Here is a 27,281-nt window from a genome sequence, read left to right on the forward strand (position 1 = left end):
AGAAGAAAATGTCAAGAGAAGCAGCTACATGATGTGATGGAATCAGCCTTAGACCATGACTCAAGTTCATCCTGAATCTAGTAGTGTGTAACATAAGCTATTTGGTCCTGAGGTAAGATTTCCTTCGTGAAGACTGATTTTTTTCATCTAGTAAAAGAGAGACTTTTGCTGGATGATCCCTTCTAGAAATGACAGGGTATGAGGCTATGATCCACCTCATTGCCTGCTCTTCCAAATGCAGGTAACAAGTTACACTGCCATATAAATTTGAAGCTTTCTTCGGTTAAAGTTTTAAAGAACAACTGACTTGTTAGATAAAATAGCAAAATGTCCTAAGAATAAGTTGGAAATACATAGGATATAAATACTGCTGAATTTTACTTTGTATCATGGACCTGGTCTATTCTGAAAAGCAATGTATCAAATAAGTTATTGTAACTGAATCACATTTTTCAATTCAGTAAACATTTATAGAATGTCCAATCACTATAGGGAAGGTCCTGTAGTAGAAGGAAAGTTTATAACCATGGAAAAGATATAATCTCTACATTTAAAGGGCTTATAAATATACTAAATATAAACTAGAGGGTCAAAGTACATGAGAAATATAAATTATGACAGGAGTTCACATTAGTGAAGGATGAAGATTCACTCTTGGCTGGAAGGATCATGGAAGGCTCTTTGGAACACAAAACATTTCTGTCTAATCTTCAATTAATTAGCAAGGATGAAACATTTTAAGTTTTCTGTTCACCACCTTAAAACATTAAATACATGCTATTTATCATTACTGTTATGATTACTCATTCTATTAAGTTTTTAATAACCTATAGATACTTTAATGCATTGGCAAGTTTACCATTTAAATAAATCTTTCTAGCAACCCCTCATGTAAAGGAGAAACTTTTGATAATGTGTATAATTACTCCCTAATTTACCTATTACTGAATTCAGATGCTTTGGTTTTCCTAAAGCATGAAACAACTGGTGATTCTTTTAAAAATTTGGTAAGAACTGTTAAGAACCTAAAATAACCAGACTGAAAATTGTTCTCAAAGGATTACAGTACATCTCTCCTTCAAAACAAAATGGAAAAGCTGGAAAGCAGATGATATTCTTGTTTCCTAAAACCAAGGTCATAAAAAGTTGGGATTTTGTGTCATACTTCTTTTTGCAGTATAGTAAAATCTAATATTATGGTTTGTTGCCAACATTAATAATTGAAGGAAATGTTAAATTTCTTTTAGAAGTTAGGAAAAATAAACATGTATTTTTTCTTATCCAAATTCACAGGTATTTCCCTTAAAATTATCCATACACCAGAATTCCTGAAGAAGAAGCAACTTTGTTCTTATTCAGTTGTTTCTCCAACTCTTTGTGAGTTGCATTTGAGATTTTCCTGACAAAGATACTGGAATGGTTTGTCATTTTTTTTCCAGTTCCTTTTACAAATGAGGAACTGAGGAACAGGGTAAAGTGACTTGTAGATGGTGATTGTCTGAGGTCAGATGAGTTCACTCATGAAGTTTTTCTGACACCAGTACTGACACTCTACCCATTGAGTCAACTATCCACATGGTATATAGTAAATAGAGTTCTGGACTTGGGATTCAGGAAACCTGAGCTCAAATCCTCCCTACCTCTGATATTTACTAGGAGTGGAATTTGCAGTAAGTTATTCCTCTAACAACCCCCTGTAAGACAACAACTGTTATACTACCTATCTCATAGGTTTGTTATGAAGAAAGCATTTTTTTTTTGCAAACATTAAAGTACTAAATAAATGTGAGTTGTTCTCTTATTGGGTGGGAAGGGGTGTCTATTAATTTAACCAACATATCAAGACCACAGAAATAATGGGAACTCTGTTTATCTTCATCACTAGGTTAGAAACTGGACCCAGGATTTCAGAGGCATAGGGAACTCCTGGATGAGGGAATTCACTCTACTAAAACTGGCCAGCACCTTCTCAGCATCTTTAAGCCTCGGCACTAATCTAGTGGGATTGGACTCTAGATCTTTGTAGCTCAGGAGTCAGCTCTCTCTCTCTCTCTCTCTCTCTCTCTCTCTCTCTCTCTCTCTCTCTCTCTCTCTCTCTCTCTCTCTCTGTTCTACCATGATTTCAATAGTTCCTACTTCCAGACATTGAAAACATGATAGAGTGAAGCCCCAAAGGGTGTGTTGCCAGAATACAAACTGACCAGTATAATTTCTAAGAGAGGCTTTTTCCTAGTGTCCCTGATTGCTCTCCTAACTCACTTTGGCTCCCCTACTCTTTTAAGCTCTGAAAAACATGACTTCTATAAAAACCTCTGATATATTGAAACTCCATTTTTAGGATATCAAAGGTACATCTTCTACATAAATTCAATCCAGTAATGATCACACAAAAAGTTTCAAAAACAGACTAACTTGACTTGTTAAAAACTGAGTCTGTTCTTTGTCCCTATCAGTGATTTGGCTTTGGACACCAGTGATCATGGACACTACACTATTAGAATTTTGACAGTCTTGTCAGATTTAAAATTCATAAGCCAGTACTTTCACATTCCATTAGTTCCTTGGCCCACATTTCATTCATTGAACCTTTACTCTAAAAGGAAAAAAAAATTCAATGTTATTTCAAGTGCAGATGTGATCAAAAATGCCTGTGTAAAAAAAAAAAGTGTACTGTGAGTTTCCATATTTTTTCCTTCACAGGCTTATGGATCCAATCTCTTTCATTTACATGTCAAAACCTCCTCCTTGTTTATTTTTTTTTTTTACATCCTTATTGCCAGTTCTGCAGGCTCAACCTGAGATCTGAATATCAGGCCTAGTCCTTTTCAATCTCCCTTCCATTCAAAAATAATCAAGATGCTTCAACCAAAATGGAAATGACAATGCTGTTGAAAAACTGGGAGGCAGAAAAAGCCCTCATTTGCTGCCTTTCCTATCTAGCTGCAAGGGTTCTGCAACAGCAAAATCAGCAACAACAATTACCAAAAAATTTTTCTCCATCTAGTTAAAAAAAAAAAGACTTGGGTGTTACAATTTTGTGCATTTTTCTCTAAGACTATACTTTTCCCCTTACAATCTTAAGGCTATTACTTCCTATAAAATCATTGCCTATTCACAATGTAGTTCTTATATCTGTAGCTTTCATGTTCAATTTGGTCAAGGGAAGAAGGAAGCATAGCCCATTAAAAACTAACCTAGGTGCCCATCAATTGGGTTAGACTCCTTTACCTATTTTTTTAAAACTGTTTACATCGTATTAGGATTAATTCTTTTTTAAATGTTTGTTAGAATTAACTTGTAAATCTATCTGGTCCTGGAAATTTTTTCTTTGGGAGCTAATTTATGGTTTGTTCAATTTCTTTGTCTAAGAGAGGGTTATTGAACTAACCTACTTCCTCTTCTTCCCTCTTATGTACGTTTATAAATTCTGGAAATATTATTTCATTTCACTTGGATTGTCAGTTTTACTGTCATATAATTGGGCAAACTAACTCCTAATAGTTGCTTTAATTTCATCTTCATTTGTGATATATTCACCTTTTCATTTTGTTTATTTTTTTTAATTTTACAATTTTTCCCCCAATCTCGCTTCTCTCCCCCCACCTCCCACAGAAGGAAGTCTGATGGTCTTTACAGTGTTTCCATGTTATACATTGATCAAAATTGAATGTGTTGAGAGACAAATCATATCCTTAAGGAAAAATTAAATATAAGACACAGCAAAATTACATAATAAGATACTTTTTTAAAAAAATTAAAGGTAATAGTCTTTGGTCTTTGTTTAAACTCCACAATTCTTTCTTTGGATACAAATAGTATTCTTCATAACAGATACCCCAAAGTTGTCCCTGATTGTTGCACTGATGAAATGAGCACGTCTATTAAGATTGATCATCAACCCCATGTTGCTGTTATACCCTTTTCATTTTTGATCCTAGCAAATAGGTTTTCTTTTTTTACAAATTAATCAATCATTTATTTGGGGATATAAAACAAGTTCTAGTTTTCTTTATTTGTTCAATGATTTTTTGCTTTTAATTTTACTAATCTCATCTTTGATTTTCAGGATTTCAAATTCAGGGTTTAATTGGAAATTTTAATATTTTCACTTTCTTTTTAATTTGACCAATTTTTTAAAGTTGTGTGTCCAGTTAATTAATCTGATCTTTCTCTTTTTTATTGATATACTGATTTAAAGATATCAATTTTCTACTCTTTGACTGCATCCCAAATTTTGAAATGTTGCCTCATTGTTGTCAAGTCTTTAGAATGAAAATGAGTATTTCTATGATTTGTTCTTTGACCCACTCATTTTTTTAGGATTATTTAGTTTCCAATTAATTTTTAATCTATTCTTCCATTTCCCTACTGAAAGAAATTTTTATTGCATTATGGTATGAAAAAGTATATTATTAAATGCATTTAGTTTTAAGGTTTTTATGCCCTAATACATAGTCAACCTTTGTGAAGGTAGCATATACAGCTGAGGAAAGATATATTCCTTTCTATTCCCATTCAGTTTTCTCCAGAGGTCCATCATAGCTAACCTTTCTAAGATTCTATTTATCTTTAGAGCTTTTTCAATAGGAAAAAAATTCATCTAATCTACCTTTCCAGTCTAATTTCCTGGTGCCTTTATTGGCGCCAAACTGAATCATTCACTACTTCCCAATCTAATCCTGTTTTTTCATACCTTTCTTATTTCCCTTTACTCCAATTGGTACAGATGAAAAAAATTCTAGATTTCGAGTTGGATGACCTCCTGAATTTGAACTCTAGACTCTGCTACTTAATGTCTGTATATCCTTTTATAAGTTCTTTCATCCCTTTGCTTTTCCTAAGTTTTTTAATTCTTTGGTCTTTAGGATCCTCACATAAAAAATTAGGAAGAGATGATCTAAATAATATTTCATCATTTCCATGAAGTTTTCCCTAATCCCTGTCTCTCCCCTCCATAAAGGATACTCCCTCCTAATGCCACTGCTTTGTCTTTCCTATATACTTAATAATTGTCTAACATGCATTATATTTATTTCATATAGGTCTAGTCCCCTTACTATTCCAAAAGTACCTTGAGAAGAGTAATTTTTCACTTTTGTATTCTTAGTGTCTGGCAGCCTTGAATGTCAATAATTATTTGCAGAATTGAATAAAGATTAAGGGCAGCAGTACCTTGGACAATCATATTTAATTCATATGAAAAGAAAAATATATTCCATAAATAAACAAGCTTTGTGATCCATCCTTTGTCAGAAAAATCTTTAGCTCAATGTGAATTCTTTAAAATGTTAAAAACATTTCAGCTTGATGGCAAATTCTTTTCAAGTCTCTCCCTCTCTTAACAGGAATGCAAGTTAGTGGTATGCTTAGCCTTATTTCTTCACATAAAATCATAAACATTCACAAATTTATTCAAGAATCTTTCTCTTGATAAAATTTCTATTTTGTATAGTTTGCATAATTTTCTAGATTTGGAGTTAAAGATAAAATGATCAGACACATCTGATTTCTTTGCTTGGATTTCATTATCTCCCTTTGGTATTTCAAAAGGTCTGTGATTTTTTTTTCTTACCAAATTATTTTTCTTGTACCAAGGTCATAAAATTTGTGGTAGCTTGTGGTAGACTGTAGAACCTGGGGCAAGATGACCTCTAAGATCTCCGATTCCAGTTCTATGATTCTGATTACAAATGACTATTTATCAAAGATATGATGGATAAATTATAGAGGAATGTTGTGTTACACACGATGTGCCAAAAACTATGGTAAACATTGAAGTTACAAATATAAGTAAGCAAGGTAGTACTTATTCTAAAGGAATTTAAATTATAATAAAGGAAGACAACACATCTGCTGCAGCATGATACAAAGTGGGCAAAGAAACAGTCTATTCAAGAGTAAAGCAAAAAAGAATACAGCACACCAATGGGGAAGAGGTAGAAATAGCAGTTCTTAGAAAAATAAACTGAACAAGCCACAAAGGAAATCCTCAAAAGGGGATGGGGAGAAGACCAAAATTTAATTACAAAATAAATTCTATAAAATGCTTATAGAAAAGTTAATTCCATTATCATTTAAGTTATTGGCAAAAAGTGGAAGAGAAAGAGATGGTTACCAAACTCATTCTATGGGACATAAATGCTCCTGATACCATAGGATAGAAATTAAGTTTACACAAATTCATCAAAAAATCATATGCACTATAAAATCTATACTTTTCAAACCTGATATCAGAACAAATTTGACCATAGGGTCTATGATATTCTAAATAAGTAAGTCCAGGAGCGGTTTGCTCATACTACGGACCATAGTCCATAGACCCACAGAGAGGTTGCTTGAAGTAAATATCAAAGAGCTATCAAACCAACCAGGATAACAAAATAGCACCATAATCTTCTTTTCACCAGTTATTTTTATCAAATAAATTCAACTCAAAGAATATTTATTAAATAACAATATGCAGATTATTTTGCTAGGAAGATTAAAAAAATGGTAAGGTCTCCAAGCTCAAAAATTTTATGTTCTAACTAGAGGCAGGTAGGTATGTGATAAGCATAACAAAGGACCTGGGGGGCAACTGAGAGGTCCAGACTAGGGGCTCTTGGGAGATAAAAGGAATGTTCTTGTTTGAGGAAATCATGGAAGACTTCATAGAGGATATGTATGACTCCTAACCTGAGCTTTGAGGGAAGATATGGATGCTGGAGGAGGAGTGTGGGTATGGATGAGGAGATATGGAGAAAGATGAGGAGATCACTCATTCAAATTAATATTTTACATTCAACTTTGAAAACAGGTGGAAAATATAATATTTTAACAAGCTGTACAAAATCAGTAGTTTTATGGTATTTTAATTACTTTTCAATTGAAGAAAATGGAACAACAGTATGGCTTTTCTTCTGGGCCAAAAAATCTTTAAGTAATAAACATAAATTTGAATGTTTTCTAAAATATGACATTTTTTCAAAGTATGCCATTCAAAAAAACCTAATATAGGTCTCTTGAGAGATTATTTAATTGGCATTAAGCCTCTTTCAAGTCAGAGATATTGGAGTCCCTAACCGCAAGCAGTCTCATTATACTTATCTATGCCTTTGAATACTAAATATTCATTCTATTGAGTGCTATCCTGTACTATACAGTTCTAATATTATCATTTACAATTACCTGAGATTTTACCTATCTCTCTAAAAATAACTGTTGGTAAGGTTTTGCTTCCTTAGAACTACTTCTAAATGAAAGATCAACAATTTACGAATTGAATCTACTTCCTCTTTTTATTCACATTGAGATGTTTAAAACATTATTAAATAGTCAACTATTTCAACTAAATAGTTGAAAACATCACTTCCCCTCTCTGAGACTCAGTTTTCTCATTTATAAAATGAGTGAGCTGAACAAGTTGATTTTTTAGGTTCTTCTACTTCTTAAATTCTATAATCCCTAAGATAGGATTCTCCCATATTTATCTGAGCCTTGGAATCCTAAATTAGTTTGCAGGATGATAATGTACCTTTTAGTCTTTTATATAGTAAGTCTAGTGCTAGAATAATAATGGATCACAATACTAGATAATGTCTTCCAAGTCAAGTCAGCAAAATCACAAAAAAAGTGAGAGATAAGAAAGTATTAATGTGCTAAATGAGCATCAAGGAGCTAAGCCCCATCACCCTCTTTACAAAGTGTGAAGTTTCCCTGATGAAACTAGATGGGTAGTTTGCCATTGTCTGACCAAAGATTAGCCAAACCCCTGGTGGGTTTTAAAAAATAAGCCTGTCAGCTCTGAGAGGCAAGTGAAGCAGAAAACAGCTTTGTGGAGTGTGATTCTTGTGTCAGAGAGCAAAGGCAATGAGACAATTTATACTTCTTTCCCCTTAGCCCATTCCCCTTTGGCCATGCTCTCTTTAAGCTGAGTTCCTTGCCCAGTGGGAGACACTATAATTCATCAAAAAGAATAAACAAAGTGCCAATCTGGCTGTAGTGAAAAGAGCCAAGGAAAAAGAAGAGAGTCCAGATTAGGAAAGAAGATCAGATTATTAGGAAGAGGAAAAGGATATCAGGGACCCACAATTCCAAATGGGTGAGCTACCTTAGTTAAGTGGTCCATACATTATCACATTATCAATATACTATACATTTATGCTTTCTCTTATAAATGCTGATGTCTGTATTTATAGGGGAATACAGATTTATGGAAGAAATATTTTGTAGCTTTTGTTGATCCTGATAAATGACTTCTTTAACTAATTGTGTCTTTGGTCTGACTACTAAAGGAAAGCATACCAGTGGGGGCACATGAGCTCTAATTTTAGGAATGCAGATCCAGAGAGTTTCTTGAAACTTGAGAGCATCTTGAAACTTGAGAGCAGATGCTCCACCTACACAAGGAACTAATTGGCAAAAATGTGAGTAATCAAGTTGGGAAGATAAGTTTCAAGGAATGCTATTTTTCTATAATATTCAAAGGTTAATAAATATTTATACAACTATCTGAGGTGTTATGAATATATAATGCCCATTTTCCAAATGAGGAAAGTGTAACTCTGAAAGGTTATAAATTCTGAAGTTCAAATAACTAGTGTCAGAGTCAGAATTCAAATCCAGATTCTCTAAATCCAAGTCCAGTTACTATAATTCCAAGTCCAAAACTATAATATCAGTATCCAATGTTATCTCTATTATAGCCTACTAAAGTCCATTATAATCCAAATATCTTTCTCAAAGCAGTAGATTATGCCAATGATGAAGTGAATTCTTGCCTTCCTTTTCCTTGCCTTTTTCAAGAGGTTCTTTCTTATTTCTGTGATTTCTTTTTGAAGGGTCTACCTCTTCTTATACTTTCATTTAATAGTGAATTGTTAAAATCAATACCTCTATTTCTAAGAGAATCAAAGTATACAGAAAGGAAGCTCTCCATTTCCTCCACTGAATCAACATGGTTATCAGCTAGAGATATTAAGAATGCTGGAGAAATCCCAAGGTTTCATTTTGTAAATGCCTCCATCCTCATCAATCCAGATCCATGTGATTTTTGCATGTCATTCTCTAAAATGATTCATTTCTAATTCATTAATATTATTGCCCTACAGCTTTTATGTTAAAAACAAAAACTTATAGTTAATAGTTTATGGCTAAAAATACTTTAATATCATTATGTTATGTGATCCTGAAAACAATATTATCTCCATCTTCTCTAGCAGACCCCCACATCATCATTCTAATTCTCTCTAATCTTCATTCTCTCTTTAAACACTGGCTCCTTCCCTGCTGTTACGAAACACACTCAAATTTCTCCCATCCTTAAAAAAATCCTACAAAGTCTTCCAGCTACCATCCTATATCCCCCTTCCCCTTTCTAAGGTAATCTCCAAAAAGGCACCTAAGAGTGGGAGCCTCCATTTTTCTCTCTTCTCACTCTACATGAAAAAAAAACACCTCCACTTGTTGAACTTTATTTTACCCTGGTATATGCCTTTATTTGTCTTCTGTCTAATCTCAATATGGGAACCCTCCATCACCTTGTTTAAAGTAGCCAAATCCAAGGAGAGTCAGGAAAGTGCAGTGGATAGGGGGCCAATCTCAGAATCATAAAGATTTAGACTGAAATCCTCCTTTTGACATCCAAAACATAAAACACTGGCCAAGTCATTTTTTTTTTGGCAATTTATGTACAAAACAGCTGCAAATTTGCAATGGCAGAAAGGTTTCCTCAGAGTTCCCTAGGCCAAGGAAATTATATAATATACTGAAATCAGTGGAAGGCATTTCTACATGATGTTCATTATTTAACCAGTGGAGTGGAAGAGAATCCTTTAAAGTTGAATTATAACACCTGTTTATAGAGGCGCTATCTTCTGCAATTGTTATTTATTGCTCAGTTCCTGGTGAGAAATTATCTTTTATAGAAATAAATGGAGAGAAGAGAGGAAACAAGAATAAATCTCTCAAAGTCCACCACTGTGTGAGTTGGGCTAAATACCTGTTTACAAGTGTATCCATTGTGAATGCCAAATACAAACTATTTGCAGATTAACAAACTCCTGATGTACAAGTAGTAATTATAATACAAGTCTTGAAACCTAGGCTTTTGAAAATCTCCATCAAGAGAAAAAAGTTTCTATATTAAAAAAGAGACCTCAAATGTTAAGTGTGGTTAAGGCTTTGTTTTAATATCTGTACTCTCCTGGCATACAACATCCTAAGATTTCTGTTGGGAAATTCAAAAGTTGAGATAACCCTCTCTTTCAGTATAGGATGTGTATTCCTCAGCATTAGTAAAAACACATGTTTTCTCAGCAAGTTTAGTTGCTTATCTGTGTATATTGCAGAAGATTTTAATTACAATGATTTTAAAACTAAGAAATGAATGACAAATAGTACTGACCCCACAAAAATATGTATATCAGCTACAGAATATCTTTATTTAAAATGCCATCATTTCTTTTCTTTTCAACCACTAAAGAAATAAATATTCTTAAATATCCCCAAAAAATGCATTTCAGAGTGACTACACAATGAGCACTAGTCTAGGTAATCAGGAGACCTGAAATTCTAGTCCCAACTCTGTCTGGATTAATTTTGTGACCTTTAACAAGTCAATTCCTGTTTCTGATGAGATGCATTTAAAGAAGAAAGAATGAATGAAAGTAGAACTAAATGATAGCTGAGATCCCTCCAACCTCTAACATGTCCTGATTCTAGGCTGGATGTCCCTATGTGGAGCCCTCACTGGCTAGACTTCAAGGATTGGAGCTTTGAACATCTCAGTTAACAGGTTTCTGGGTAACCATGGTTTTTAAAGGCAAAAAGATGAAGGAGGGAACCCTTAAAACAGCAATCTATCGGATTGGATCCAGGTACTTTTCTGTCTGGTCAAACTGGAAAAACATCTGTCTGTTTCATTTCATGGCTGCTCTTACCTTGAATAATGCATGGCTTGGTTCCCTGCAATGTTGAAATAGAAATCAGTTGTATGCTTCATCTCATTTGTATGTCCAGTAGCCTCAATCCAGTGTCCAATGGGGAGACAATACACGCCATCGACCAAGTTGTTTTCATTATAAGTACTGCAGCGGTCATGGTGAGGCCCATTGCCTACAACAAGAAGAAACGACATCCTCAGCAATTAAATCCATGTTCTGCTTAAGCAGTCTCAAAGTAAACTAGAGCTAGATAACAAACAGCTATAAAGGGATAAAGAGCCATTAATGAGATTTCTTGAGGGTGTCTAAGTTTTTGAATAAAGCTTCAGCCTATAGTAAGGGAACTTCAGCAAACTAATTAACCCTTTTTAAGTTAGTATGGTAATCTTCTATCAGTGGAGACCCTAAAGGACTCCTTGGAAATCAAATACTTTCACAGAAAAGTGCACGTCAAAAGAATCTAAAGAACTAAAGGCTACTTTTCAGAAAGTAAATTATAACTTCTAGACTTCACTGATCAGGGTTTAGCTCTGATTATTCTACTAATTTTCCACCAACTTGGATTGACATTTTCTCATCTGAAAAATAAGGAGGTTAGACTAGATGCTGTCTAAAGCTCTTCCAATTCTAAAACTTTACACTTTAGGGATCAGTTAGGTGATGTCAGAAGGACCTGAGTTCAAATCCAGTCTCAGATACATGCTACTTACTAGTCATATAACCTTGGGTAAGTCACTTAACCACATTACTTCACAAAAGCACACAAATAAATAAAACTATATATATTTTAACTCACTGTAAATTGACATAAGGGAACATCCGAGACTGAGAGATTGATAGCTAGGTAGAGTAGGCAGAGAATCTAGGCTGAGATTCTAGAACTGATAAAATTCCTCTTATTTATTATGTGTGTGACCCTGGGCAAATCTTTTAATTTCTGAGTGCCTCCAGGCAATCTGTAAAAACTATACATTGAAAGACAGTTGCTGATCTGAATTGTTAAACAAAGTTTGCTCAATTGGAGTTCCACAATATGATAATAGGTCAGGATTTTTTTAAATGACATTAATGTACACATAATAACATTTCTGTAAAATTAGCTAACTCTCAAATTAATCAATTAACAAGTATTTATTAAACATTTACTATAGGAAATTAAACTGAGAAGAATACAACAAAATAAGGTCTGTGTTCTATAGCTATCAAAATTATTTCCCTTAGTTATTTGTCAAATTCTGATTTCAAGATGACCTATTTCTCTATCTTTGATTGATACCCTTAAGCAGAATTCAACATCAACTTCTCTCTAAACAAGGCTACACCTGCCAAAATAGCCAATATATTGGATACCTCTCAGTTAAATCATAAGAAGTGAGAATAATCTGTCAAATAAATTGGTTTCTTCAACTAGTTAATTCATTCAAAATAGTGCAAACTTATTGTCTGCTGCAAAAAATTCTGTTCCAAAACTACAGTAATTCAAACTATTGTCTGCTTTCTCTTGGAAATTACATTTATCTTTATGATTTAAAACACCAAAAGAATTATACAGGTTTTTTGAAAAATAATTTCAAGTATTTAAAATATATCAAATGATCTAAGAACAAGAACAATTTCCAAAGAAATAGTTGTTCAATGTATAGTATAGTATTTAAAAGCAGAATCATAAACTATCAATAGCCTTATGAAATAAAGCTCTAAATCAATGATAACATGGCAAATGCAAATCAAATTGGAAAAGATAATAATATTAACTAACATTTTATAGCACTTACAGTCTGGCACTATGTTTTAAAATTATAATCTCCATTGAGCTTTACAGCAAACCTGAGAAATAGACACTATTATTATCCTCATTTTACAGATGAGGAAACTGAGACAAACAAAGGTTAAGTGACTTGCCCAGAGTCACCTAGCCAGGAAGTGTTTGAAACTGGATTTTTCCCCTAGGTCTTCTGATTCTGGGCCCAGAACCAACAAACTGCCTTAAGTTCCTTTCCAATAAAGATGTGAGTGAGAAAAATGTCACTCACAAAAGCTTGCAGGAAGATAAACAATAATACATTTTTATGTAGCTATAAATAGGCCCTATACCTTCTGTGGGAAAATGGAATTATAAAAGAATAATTACTAAACTATTTATATACTGTGACTCATTGATTCCACTATTGGAGATATACTCCCAAGACAATCAAAGAAAGTTATTCATAATATTTGTGGCAGTGCTTTTTATCAATAGGAGAAGAACCCAAAAAAACCCCAAAGTAGGTTCCCATCAATCAATGAATATCTAAACAATGTGGTATATTAATATAATTGTTATATTTTGTGGAAAAGCAGAAAATATAATTCTGAGAACAAGGGAGGCTGTACCTGAATTAATGCAAAATGAGTAGAACCAAAACTAAACAAGCAAACAGAAACCATCAAAACCCATCAGATATGTTAGAAACTCTTAAAAAGCTTGACCGGTATTTTGCATACATGTCAAAGGACTGGAAAGTCTTTAAGCTAGAAATAGACAATGACCTCGTCCCAGGTTTTAGGTTCTGTGATAGCTTAAATTCATTTGCACAACAGACTATAAACCATAATCAGTCCTCTAAAAATACTGCAAAGAGATCAGACCTCCAAAGTTCTTTGGAATTTCTGTCATAAATTCCCTGAAATCAGTTTTAGGGCCCAGGACCCTCAATTTTGAATTAAACAGGTAGACACAAAGTCTTTTTAACCCTAAGAGAGACAGAGACAGACAGACAAGCAGTCTGTGATCAGGAGTTATATGGAACCCTAGTTGTTTTTCAGTTTTAACTAACTCTTTATGACCCTATACTATCTATGGGGTTTTCTTGACAAAGATACTGGAGTGGTTTGCCATTTCCTTCTCAGAAGTATTAAGGCTATAGAGATTAATTGCTTGTCTAGGGATACATATAGTAAATAGGTGAGGCCAAATTTAAACTAAGGTCTTCCAGTCTCCAGGTCCATTCTCTACTAACTGAACCATCTACTGCCTCTTTTTACTCCTAGGCTCTAAACCAATTTAAATGGAATTCTTTCAAGCAGTAATCCTTATTCAATGGGGAGAATTCCATGCAAATGTACATGGGGAAGGAGGGATGTTACAATTAATCCAAAAATATATAATAGTGACAGTAATAGTTTTCTGAAGTACTCTGGATACCAAAAATCTTATGTCTAAGGCAAAGTCTTTCCCTGAGAAGAAAGACCCTTCTACCCAAGATTCTGAAAGTATGTAGGCATATAAACTACAGAAAAACAAGAAAACCAGAAAGAATTCTGCTTTTGTTTTGTTTTCCCTAATCCATTGATGGGGTATGTCTAGGATTCTGCATTTCCTACCCAGATTCCCTCCAAAAAAAGTTTTGTAGCAGGGAAAGTCTATTGACTTTAAACTACAAAACCCAAAGAACCTATTAAATTTCCTATGAGAAAGAAATAATAGACCCAAATAAGAAATCACTGTAATAAGTTGACAATAATAATAAAAAAGGATCAGCAGTGACCATGAGACCAACAATGCAGCACTGAACAGCAGTTTCACAAGACCAGTAGGGATCAATACCCAGCAAAGAATATGCAACCAAAGCTTAAGAAATAGACAGAGTTTCAAATAAACACATTTTTTAAAATCTCCAATAAGAAAACTTCACTATTTTCACAAAAATTAATGATAAGTTTAAGTCACTAAAGTGTGATGCCACTGATACTGTATAAGGGATTTTTTATTTCCTTTCATTAATTTTTTGATATTTGGTAGTCAGGGTCATCTTCCTACAAATTTTGCTTAACTCAAAGTCTGCGTTCTGTTAATATTAACCTTACCTAATTAAAATCTGAGTCAGGTACTAAGGAATGATTATTTGACATTCCTCAGATAGAAGCCAAATGGGAGTCAAAATGATTTGTTAGCTCCCCTATTTATGGAAGAAAAGACTTCTCTGATGCCAACTTCTTGGCTATCTTAGTGATATGTAAATCCTTCCCCTCGAAAAGTCTATTTGTGAAACCTCTAAATGTAGTTTAATCTGTAACCTTATTTAGTTTACCTACAGAGTTTGCTTGCTTTTTAAGTTTGTTTGACTTTTAAACATTAAATAAGTATGGGATTATGAATCTATCTTCTCTTTAGCTTCTATATCCTAAAAATGAATGTATAAGATTGTAATATATAAAAGAATTATTTCTGTCACTAATGTAATTTTGACTCTAAGGCTTGTGAGAATCCTAATGATTTTGCAGGTTTTCTCTGAGACCTGAACCCATGCTTGAGCATAATAAACGTGGATTTTTACCTCTATAGTTTCTTCATTGTGGTAAATATAATGTGGAAGTACTTACCTACCACATGAACTCAGAAAAGTGATATTTCTCTCATAACAATAGAATGAGGAAAAGGAAGATTGGGGTAGGGTGACTTATTAAGAAAAAAGGTATGAGTTAAATTTGTGAGCAGTTAAATTTGAAGTAGTATATTGAATATTTACCAGGTTTTATAGGTAGTTGGAGGTCAATTAGTCAATTATCAACTATTGCCAATTCTACATTTCTTCTACATTTCCACTGTCATACTAATCGTCTCATGCCCCAAAGAGTGCAGAAATAGTCTTTGTTGATCTAGGTATTTCCCCAATATAATCTAAATTGCTTTCCAGTTTCTCTATAATCTACCCTAATTCAGCCAACCTAGCCAACTATATTTTACCATCTCTCAGGAACCAAGCCTCGCATCTCATGAAAGAAAATGTACATTCTGATTATAACAAACTCACCAATCTTCACCACTGTCCCCCTTGCAAGAGAGATCCCCCTTAGATAAAGAACAGAAAAAAAGAGGAAGCACTATAAAGACAAATCTCACCTACATCACTATTAATACTAAAGTTAATCAATTGGAATGATTAAACAAGCCATGGTATATGATTGCAATAAGATATTGTGCTGTAAGAAATGACAAGAAGGATGATTTCAAAAAAACTGGAAAGATGTACATGAACTGATGCATAGTGAAGTGAATAGAACTAAAAGAATGCTGTACACAGTAAAAGAAATGTATGAAGAACTGTGAATGACTTAATTATTCTCAGCAATACAATGATCTAAGACAATCCCAAAGGGTTAATATGAAGCATACTATCCACCTCCAGAGGGAAAAAACTGATAATGGTTGAATACTGTCTGAAGTGTGCTATTTTTATCCTTTCTTTCATTTTTTTTCTTCAACTCTTTTTGTACAAAATTATTAATTTGGAAACACTTTACATATTTTTTTAAAAATCCTAAGGCTGTCATTTGCTATCAAATATGGTCATTATTCCTGTGAAAATCCCTAATTCATTTTAATTCATTGTTTCAGTCAATAATTAGTTTTCTGGTTTTTAATTATATTTTATTTCGTTCAAACATTTATTTCCTTCCTTGTTCCTAATGGATGAAAAGGAAAAAGGAAATCATTTTTAACAAATACACATAATAAGACAAGGCAAATTCCTCCATTGGGCATGTCTAAAAATTTTGTGTCTCATTCTATACTCTGAGTCCAACTCTTTTCTGACAGGAGGTAGATCCTCTGGAATCATAGTTGATTCATTTTGTTGACTGGAATTCTTGGGTCTGTCAAAGTTGTTTATTTCTACAAAGTTGCTGTTGTTTGTTCTTTGTTCTCGAAGAGGTCCTTGACATCAGATATTTTTTTACAATGTTGTTATATTATTCTTCAGCTATTGCCCAATTGACAGGCACCCCTTTAGTTTCGAGTTCTTTGCCACCATAAAAAAGAACTGCTATTAATATTTTTGTGCAAATGGGTCCTTTTCTTCTTTCTCTGAGCTCCCTTAAAGGATTCAAGTGAAATATGACTTCTCTTACCTCCACTTACTTTCCTCATGCATAGCATTTGACATGTTAATAAGCAAGAAAGACAAATACCAAATGTACTTTTGATTATTTTTTGCTAACTCAATAACTATAGAGACCATTCATGGAGTTTTGTCAAGAGTAGATATGATTACTTTGCTCCTTTATCTGCCTTACTACTTGAATCTTGAAAGAGGTTATAGACCTCATTTGGATATGTACTCTGCAAATATTAGTTTCATAAAATTTGTGATATTAAAGTGAATATCACTCTATATTGTCAAATGAAAAGTAACAGTGCCTCCCTTTATAAATCATCACTGATCTTCCCAGATAAACCAAATTTATCAATCTTCTATAGATTTTATAGATATAATGTCTTATGTAATATATACTATATACATATATATATATATATATATAAAATAAAATGTCCTGTGTATTTTAAAAGATGGTATTTAATAACCTAAAAGGAAATGGATAGGGACTAAATCTATGATTTCATTAGGATAGGGAATTAAGTTAGGAAACTCTCTCTGGTAATTTTCATACCTTTTCTCTAACTTATAAATCTAAAGACTGCTTTTTACTCCAAGGATTTAAGTGACAAATATGTCAGAATCATGATTTGAACTCATGTTTTTCTGACTTTGAGACCAGTCCTGTCCACCATTCAACATTACTGTAGGTTATTTTAGGGGATACTCAAAATAAAACATTTTAAATTATACATATGTATTTAATTAATGTGAAGCACTAGTCCCACAATTAGCAATGTAATGGTTTATTGGTTCATTTGTTACATATTAAAATTCTGAAGTTTCTTTAAATGAAACTTTTCTAGATATGAGCATAAAAGATGATTTACATAAAAGATCCTTTTTTAAGTGAAATGATCATATGTTTCAGACAGGACATATGCCATCAAGGCTTGATCATTGAAAATTTGATGTGTGTTCAGTCGATCTGAATAATTGTTGGTTTGTTTTGTGGAGAAAAGGAGGTTTAGTCTAAACCTGTGTTTTCAACTTTATTACAAAACTCCCTCTACTATTAAAGAGCAGCAACTCTTCTAGTTGCCTGTTTAGGGTGACTAAGTGACTTGTTTGAAATGACGAAACCTGGTACAAGTTTAAGACAAGATGTGAACCTGATTTTTGGGGGGGGGGTTTTGCAAGGCAATGGGGTTAAGTGACTTGCCCAAGGCCACACAGCTAGGTAATTACTAAGTATCTGAGGTTGGATTTGAACTCAGGTACTACTGACTCCAGGGCCAGTGCTCTATCCACTGTGCCAGCTAGCCACCCTTGAACCTGACATTTTGCTGATTTCAAGGTCAACTTTTATCCACTATATGACACTGAATAACAATCTCAAAAATCTATTTCAAACTCTGCAAATGGGCAAAAAACCAATGGTGTGCTAGTGATTGTTTCATCACCACCTCTCTCTATTTCAATTGTGTTCATCTTTTTGTAACCCCATTTGGGATCTTCTTGGAAAAGATATCAGAGTGGTTTGCCACTTCCTTCTCTGACTCATTTTACAGATGAGGAAACTGAGGCAAGCAGAGTTAAGTGACTTGTCCATGGTCATATAATTAATAAGCACCTGAAGTCAAATTTGAGCTCTGGTTCTCCTGAATCCAGACCCAGCACTCTAGCCACACTGTAGCACCACACTTTCTTAAGTCTAAAAACCAATAAAATAAAAAATAAAACTCTTATTCTATAATATTGCTGATTTCCAAAGTATATTCAAATGATACTCACAATGGAAATTTAATACTTTCTGGAGAGCCACAACAAATCAGCTCCAGTATACCACTGGAAAAAATACAGTCTCCATGTCAACTCTGCCAAATATCACCTGTTCAGTTACACATTAATAAACACAATGATCACCTATTCCCAGAAGCCCATTTAATTAAGCACTTTACTTTGCATACAAGAAAACTTATTTTCAATCCTGGATGCATGATGAAACATGCTACCTACCTACTTCTTGTAAGGGAGGTAGCATTCATAAATAGGTGATATAAATTATATATATATATATATTTATATAAAATATATACACACATAGCATATATGTATGCATTACATATAAATTTATGTATATGCTATTTACAAGAACTTTATTTTCCTGTCTTTTTCATGGAGAATGAAGGTAGGAGGGAGAGAAAACAAATTACCAAAAAAACCAAATTACTCATAAGGAAAAGAGTAGAAAACATATTAGATTTGGATTTGGTTTATATCCTGATTGTGCAATCTTGAGAAAGTCATTTAATCTCTCTTTTCTCACCTATAAAATCTTATGCTTTTTGGTTGTTTATCTTTTGTAAATAATTCTATATTTTCAAATTATAAATGAGGAAAAATGTGATTGGATATGAAGCTCTATGGGAAGAAAAACAACCTAAGAATTTTAATGAACTTCAAGGTTAAAATGAATGTGCCAGTGAGAGTCAGAGTGCTAAAATGGAAACATCAATGGATTTTGAGTCAGAAGATGATTTTTTTTTCTTACTTGGGCAAGTTACCTAGGTTCTCTAGTTTTAGTTTTTCCTTATCTATATGATGAGATATATAGGTGAGATGATCTCTAAAGTTCCTTTCACCTCTAAATCTAAGATCATGAGATTAGGAAGGAAAGAAGGGAAAGGACAGAAGTAGATTTGTATATTAGAAAAAAATTAAATTACAAAACATAAAACAAATCTGTCAGTCAAAAAAGTAAATCTATAGAGGCGGCTAGGTGGCGCAGTGGATAGAGCACTGACCTTGGAGTCAGGACTACCTGGGTTCAAATCTGACGTCAGACACTTAATAATTACCTAGCCGTGTGGCCTTGGGCAAGCCACTTAACCCCACTGCCTTGAAAAAAATCTAAAAAAAAAAAGTAAATCTATGACCCTGTAAACAATTTTGTACTACATTAACATCAAGAAATTAATCATGGTACTGCTATTTTGTTTTGGTAATATTAATCTGAAGTATTATATTGAGCTGGAAAATATTCATAAGGAGAGTGATCAAGATAATGAAAGACACAGAAACTGCACCATTTGAGTAGCTATTCAAGTAACTAAGGATCTGAGAGCTAGAGGCAAGAAGACTTAAAAGGGTAATAAAACCTATCATCAAGTATCTGAAGGACTTTGTGGACCAAAAACTATACTCATTCTGCTTATGTCCAAAAGATATGAATAACAGAAATACTGAGAAGATGCTGAGAGACAAATTTTGATCAATATAAAGAAAAATATTATTAATAACTAGACCTGACCAAATGTGGAAGGGTAGGCTCAGCAAGCAACAACTTCCCCATTACTGGAAGTGTTATAACAATAACAATAATAATAATAATTAATAATAATAATAATAAGATAACTTCTCAAAAATGTTTGTTTCTGTTACACTTAATTGAATTTATCCCCAGAAGAGCTCAATTACATTTCCAGTATTTGTTTCTATCATGTGAAGAAAAACTGAATTAAGAAATCAACCTCTGATTTTGGAGGGGAGATCTATTTAGTTATTGATTGGAATTGATGACCTCTGTCGTCCCTTCCAACACTAACATTATGTGACTGTTTCATCATGGCTCATTCATTGGAGACCTAATATACATCTGTCAAGTTACTTATTAGCATTTGTAAATTAAAAACAAAAATGACATCTTTCCACAGGTTGTGCTGACGGACGGACGGAAGGAAGGAAGGAAGGAAGGAAGGAAGGAAGGAAGGAAGGAAAAACAATGGAGAAAGAATGAGAGAAAGATGTCCAAGAAAAATTTTATTTAATCTGGTATTATTAACATTTGCTTACATCCAGACAATCAACAAAACAATAAATTAAACTCTGATGTGTATGTAACCTTTGTAATTTTTTCCAGCTATAAATTCCTTCACTGAAAATTTAACAATTAGCCTCCTAGAGGGGTTGAGCTGGCTCCACTATACCCCTTTGGTCAAACTTCCCTTTATTATTGAGGAAAAAAATGTATTCTGGTCAATAGGTTTCCTAAATTATCTACAGCTTATTTTGTTGGTATTTATTCTGTTTGTGTGTGTGTGTGTGTGTGTGTGTGTGTGTGTGTGTGTGTGTGTATGTACCCAGTCTTTAATATAGTCTATGCTCCCTGAGATCAGGACTCTTAATGTTTATTTCTCTTTCCCCAAACCCCAACACAGTACTTGATATCTAATAGGTGCTTCATAAAACCTTACTAATTAATACTACAACTCTAGCCTTTATATTTGGTTACAATAATATATTAATGAAAGTCAACTTTTGGTTTTACTCAAGAAGGGTAAAAGTAAATTCCTATATGAGAAAAAAACATATGAAAAAGAAACCTCATCCAAACTGAATTGTTGACTATGGCCTCTAACTAAAAGTGTTATATTGCACTAAGTCTACAGCAGTAAGAAAATAGTCATTAAAAAGTGAGCAAAGACTGTTTCATTCTTTTTTATATATAACTCCAATGTCAAGCAGAGTCTGACACATTGTAGGCTCTTAACAAATGTTTGTGGATTGCTTACAAAATCTCCCACAATACTGATAAATTAGAGTATGAATTAACTCAAAAAGTTTCTTTAGGAATCTTCAGGTAAAATTGACTGCCAGTTCCCTTGCAAATTTTTGAAGATCTGCTGAGGATGCATAAATCTATTGAAAAAAGGAAGGGATAAATGTTAGTCTTGTGTTAGATTAAATTGAATTTATCCCCTGAGGAGTTCAATTATATTTACAATTTTGGTTTCTGGTATTCGAAAGAAAAAAAAAATCAAGTAATCAGTTTCCAAGTTAGGCAGGAAACACATCCTAATCTGACATCCTGTCCTAAACCCTGGGGCGGAGAAAGGTGTAAAAAGTAGTGTCATCATTTCAACTTCCTTTACATTATTATTCCCAAATCTTTAAATTTGTACATTCAGAGCATCAAGATTACAGTACATAGACTATGATTAAAAAGGAAAGAATTGACATAAGGAAAATCACATACTAGGCTACAGTACAAATAAGCCCAAATCTGAAATTCAAAACCTCAGTAAGCAGCCAGAAGTTCATGCTTGTTCTTTTTTAAATTGGAATCCAGTGAAATCTGAGCAGTATATAAGGACATTAATGTCCAGTGTGTGGAGACAGGACATGCAAAGAGATCCTTCCTAGGTAACAATCAAGAATGTAAGTTGAAACAAGAAGATGGATGTGCAATGTGAATTCCAAACATCTAGTAGTACAGAACTATTATTTCATTAATGTAGTGACTTTAGATGAGGAAATTCACTGCAACAAAACAGACTATAAATTTCTCTGGGAACTTTGAAAGTTACTTAAGATGTTGAAAGTTGAATGCCTTGCTCTGGCTCATTTTGGGGTTTGAGTAACCTATTCCTATTCGTGTCCCATAAATAAATTTACATCGTATAACATACTGGTATATTATATGTAAAGTATCTTTTGTTAAATCTTAGAGAGCTATTAATGTATAGGTTCTCCTATAAGACTATTGTAAATCTGTGTAACATTTTAATCTTCATGTCAAGGTCATTAAATAATGCAAACTAGATGGTAGGAATGTTTCATTCCTAAATTATCCTAAGTTAACTGTTTTGACAATCATGGTTTTATTGACATGAATGTCATCTCAAGTGTTTGTCTTATTATTGGTGCCATGTTTTGTATATGATGTCTTTTTTCCACTACAAAGGAGAGCTAGATAACTATAACTATTAATAAAATTTAAATCTAATCAGATATTGAAAAATTAAGCTACAATCTGACTTAAGCTTTTTCTAAGATCTATAAAGAAGTTGATAGAAAACATATGAATTAAAATCTGCCTTTGTTTAAATACTAAAAGAAAGCCAGTTATGGTTCAAAAGTGGGACATGAGGGGCAGTTAGGTGGCACAGTGGATAAAGCACCTGTCCTGGAGTCAGGAGTACCTGGGTTCAAATCCGGTCTCAGACACTTAATAATTACCTAGCTGTGTGGTCTTGGGCAAGCCACTTAACCCCATTTGCCTTGAAAAAACCTAAAATAAAAAAAAGTGGGACATGAATTGAAATGCTAAGGCTTGCTCTTCATCCTTTGTGTATCTTCTTAATACCAAAATAAGAAAATTATGGTAACCAGGGATTAAACCTGTGATCTGACTGGTGTAGGAAAGTTTCCTATAAAGAATTTCTTCTACCAAAACAGGTTGACATCTTTTCTTCAACCTAAAGAGACCTAGAAACATGTCCACAGTAATCAAAAATTAAATAAATAGCCCAATAGGTGTCAGAGCTGGGGTTTGAATTCAAATATTCCAATTCTGTATCCACTACACCATGTTACTGGGGGCATATATTGGTTAGACATAATTCAACAAAAACAGAAGAGCAGTCAGGATGCCAGGTACTTTTGAGAAGAAGTAATCTATTATAAGAACATGTGGAGGAAAAAAACCCATCATGAAATGTGTGTATGGGGGCAAGGGAAAAGAGGGAAGGTTATAATGCACAATTGACACAAGGATGTTGCATGATAAAGAGGATATAGACTGTATGTCAAAATAAGTATTTTATATATTAAAACAATTTTAAAAGAGTTATTCTCTCTTTCACTTGTCATGAAACATGTAAGATCTAAGTTCTGATATATATTAGCTATGTGACCATGAAGAAATCACTTAACTAGTTATTGCCCCCAGAAAACTATAAATCACTGGTGCATTAGTGAAAGAAATGTCTGTTCCACAAGCTCCTTACCCTGAGGAATCATAGATCTAGATTAAGTGGGAAGAAAAATAATGAATGATATCCTGGTAGAGGATAATGACTGCATATATATTGTCTTTCATGTCATATCAATTTTACATGTAACTTCCCTGTTTATAAACCACTTTAAAGCAACATTCTATTAGCTAAGGTACAAGTATCAATTTATAAACCACTCACTATACCTGTTGTATAAGTCTTTCATGTGGTATATCACTGTGCTACTCAATTCCCAATGAAGATAAATACAATTCCATGATTGACCCAATATCATTTGTGGTTTTTAAGAGAGGTGTAGAGTCTACTCTTATATAAAGTAAAATATAATTAGGAAATATTTAACAAAAAATAAAAAGACTAAGATGTTAATTTATGATTTTCTAAATCAATATGCAGCTCCTTTTAACTATGACACCACTGCTCTACACAACTATGCTGAAGAATATATCATCCTAAAGGCCTTGAGACATGTATTCAGCTCTTCTGTGCTTGAGCTATGTTCCAAGGGTGAGTTGAATACAGATAGAAAATATAAAGTATTAGGAACTAATGGCATTACTGAAGAATGAGACCTAAAGATGGGCAAGGACAAGCTTTAAGAAGGAATAGAGCACATCAGGGTCAAGGTCATCTAGAGAAGCAGCATATTCTGAAAACATCCTATTGAAAGGCAAGAGAGGCTTTCATTCTTGATCTGCTATTTGTAACTGTGTGTTCTCTCTTAACCTTTTTCCTAATGGAATATTAAGAGGCTAGTTTTTTTTCATCATTAGCATTCCCTTAGCTTACAGATAGTTAATGTTTCTTTAAAAACTGAACACTGAATTGATCATTCCTGTAAAACTTCAGAGGTACTTTTGGTCATAATTCCACAAAGGTACCAATTCAATTCTAGTCCAAGTCCTGTAGAGAATCTCCATAAATACACCTCAGTCTCAGATGGCATCAAAAAAATCATCATTTCATAATTGAAGAAAAAAAGGGAAAAAGGAAAGCAGTCTGAACCAGTCTAACAATTATTACAGGAGTTCACATTCATGTAAGACTTGGTGGTTACAAAGTAACTTGCATTTGATCTCTCCAACAGTACTGTGAGACTAAGATCAAGAATCATACAACAAACTGTCTCAAGGGAAAAGCAAAATTCAGTATTTTTTTTCCTCAGAAGGCTTACTCAAAATGAGCTAATTATATTTTACCACATATGGAAAGGAACTGAATCTCTGATTTCATTGATTTGGGGAACTCCCAATGAGGAAACTCCATTTTAGAAATGCTGGGGAGGTGCCTTCTCTGCAAGAGAATAGTCTTAAAAAGTTCCCGAGATCAATTAAGAGGTTAAGAGACTTGTCCAGGATCATATAGGCAGGATGGATCAGAGGTTATACCTTAAATGTATGTGAACTATTTCTAAATTTCAAACAATCAACAAGAATTTATTAATTCTTAGCATGTTTCAACCATTGTGTTCAGGTACTAATCCTTAAAATTTTACTGAAGACATCATTCAAACATAAAACAACTGGAAAAAAGAAGGCAGTATTTTAACAAGTTCTTAATTAAGTGAAAGAAAACATCTATTATAGGACCTTATAGAATAGGCATAACAAGTAGGGCTAATAGAGTCAGGAAAAACTTCCTGAAGAAGGTGGTACTAGTCCTGGATATTGAAGTTAATAAGAATGGTAAGCAGAGAGGAAGAAAATGAATGAATGACCAGGCTTCAAATTTGCACACAAGCACAAATAAACTGACTTCAACAGATGGTGAGTCATGAAAGAGTCCATTAAGAGATCATATAAGTATTCACATCTGTGGGCAATCAATCACTGTTGTCAATTTTTTACCTCATTACAACCCAGTGAGGGAGGTACTAAAGAATATATATATATATATATTGTCCCCATTTCACATTAGATGAAACAAAGACTCAAAATGAGTTACTTATGGCTACTCATTTAATTTAGTGTCAAAAGAGGGGTAACTCATCTATTAGAAAATAGAGATAGTGTGGTGTGGATAGAGGGTCAGTATTGAAATTAGGAAGAACTGGTGCAAGTCCTGGTTCTGAACATATAACCATGAAAAGTCACTTAATTTCTCACTAACCAAAGAAATCAGTTACCAAAAAACTGGTGAGTTGTACTGGTAATAAAAAGAGATTCACATTATGAAATTATTGTCTTAGACCAAAATAAAAACTTTTACCAAAAGAGTTTTAAATTTTCACTTACAAAGTACTTTATAAACTATCTTTCCTAATTATCACAAACCTTGTAAGTTATTATCAAGTATAATATTCCCCATTTTACAAATGAGTAAACTGAGGCTCGTAGTTATAGCTTTCCCAAGGTCATAAAAATGACTTGGCTTTTCATCTTGTAAATAAATGATAGAGGTAGGACTCAAATAGAAGTCTCCAGACTCCAAATCTGTCAGTTTCTCCTTTTTAAACAACTGGAATGCCACTGTCCTGGAAAAAATAGATGTCAAGATATCCTGCTGTCTAGATAATTGTTTAAAAGGGAAGGTGCAAAAGAAATTAAATTGAAAAGAACAGAATGAATTGAATTAAATTAATTAGGTCTTGATGAATATATATGCAAAGATTCAAAGATTAAAATTCTCTCTTTTATAAAATCATTAGAAAAACCTAGATTTTTATACAAAATTTTGATTATTTTTAAATCTCCATGAGGTATACTGCTAAGTAATGACACTAACAGGTAATTGAATTTCAAGTCATACCTAGATGATAACTAAATATTCTTATTAATTATACTAGATACCATCTTGGGTATCTCCTATTACATTGTTTTTCAAAGTCACTTTCAGTCTTAGATTGCTGATAATAGATTTGCTTCAAACCAAAGAAGTATTGAATTGCTATTAATTACTTCAATAGGGTGAGATTTTATTTTTGAAAGACTCTCAGGGTAGCTAGGTGGCACAGTGGATAGAGCACCAGCCCTGGAGTCAAGAAGACCCAAGTTCAAATCAGTACTCAGACATTTAATATTATTTAGCTGTGTGACCTTGGGCAAGTTACTTAATCCTACTGCCAAAAAAAAGAAGAAAGACTCTCACTTGAATTTAGGGGTGTCAGAACTTTTAGTATCTGATTTTACCAAGATACTAGGCATCACATTAGAAGACCAACTTTTAAATTACTTATTTAAAAAAAAAACTTGACTTTTTTCCATAATAGCTGGGTGTTGTTAGTCTATTTCTGTTTGGCACAGAAATTTTAGATATAGAATAAAAAATAAATATACTCTTAACTACTATAATAATTCTGGATATTGGTCCTCCTGTTGTCATTATGCTATCTCTTCAAGTAATTATAGAATCCACTGTCATGCTTCTTCCAGTGAATAAAATGACTGGAACAGCATTTGAATTTATTCCTTAGTCGTAATGAATACATATTGCTCATAATTCATTGAACAAATTAATTTATTGATCCACATCCTATTTTTATTATTTTATCATGTAACATCATGTCATATTACATATCTGCACAAACTTAAAGGTTGCTTAGGCCAAACCCTGAATTTTACTATCTAGGATAGGGACCACAGAGATCATCCTAGTTCAGTCCTCTAATGAGATGAGGAAACAAAAGAATAGGAAAGCTAAATGACTTGCCAGGTAACAGCTAATGTCTGAAGTCTGACCTTAAGATTTGCATGTAATACCCACTA

At 33.3% G+C, this 27,281-nt stretch overlaps 1 protein-coding gene across 5 annotated transcripts in view; it reads right to left on the bottom strand.

Moving 5' to 3' along the window:
- Positions 1-27,281, bottom strand: part of EPM2A (EPM2A glucan phosphatase, laforin) — a 176,719-nt gene that overhangs the window by 89,959 nt on the left and 59,479 nt on the right. For all 5 annotated transcript variants that reach the window (XR_012468571.1, XR_012468570.1, XM_074187778.1 and 2 more), the window contains exon 2: positions 10,920-11,094. Coding sequence is in view for 3 of the 5 variants with exons in the window: in XM_074187778.1 (XP_074043879.1) it covers positions 10,920-11,094 (175 nt within the window). In the remaining 2 variants the exon portion in view is untranslated. The remainder of the gene's footprint in view (positions 1-10,919; positions 11,095-27,281) is intronic.

This window comes from Macrotis lagotis, chromosome 5 (genome assembly GCF_037893015.1).
Source record: "Macrotis lagotis isolate mMagLag1 chromosome 5, bilby.v1.9.chrom.fasta, whole genome shotgun sequence".
Classification (NCBI taxonomy): Eukaryota; Metazoa; Chordata; class Mammalia; order Peramelemorphia; family Peramelidae; genus Macrotis; species Macrotis lagotis.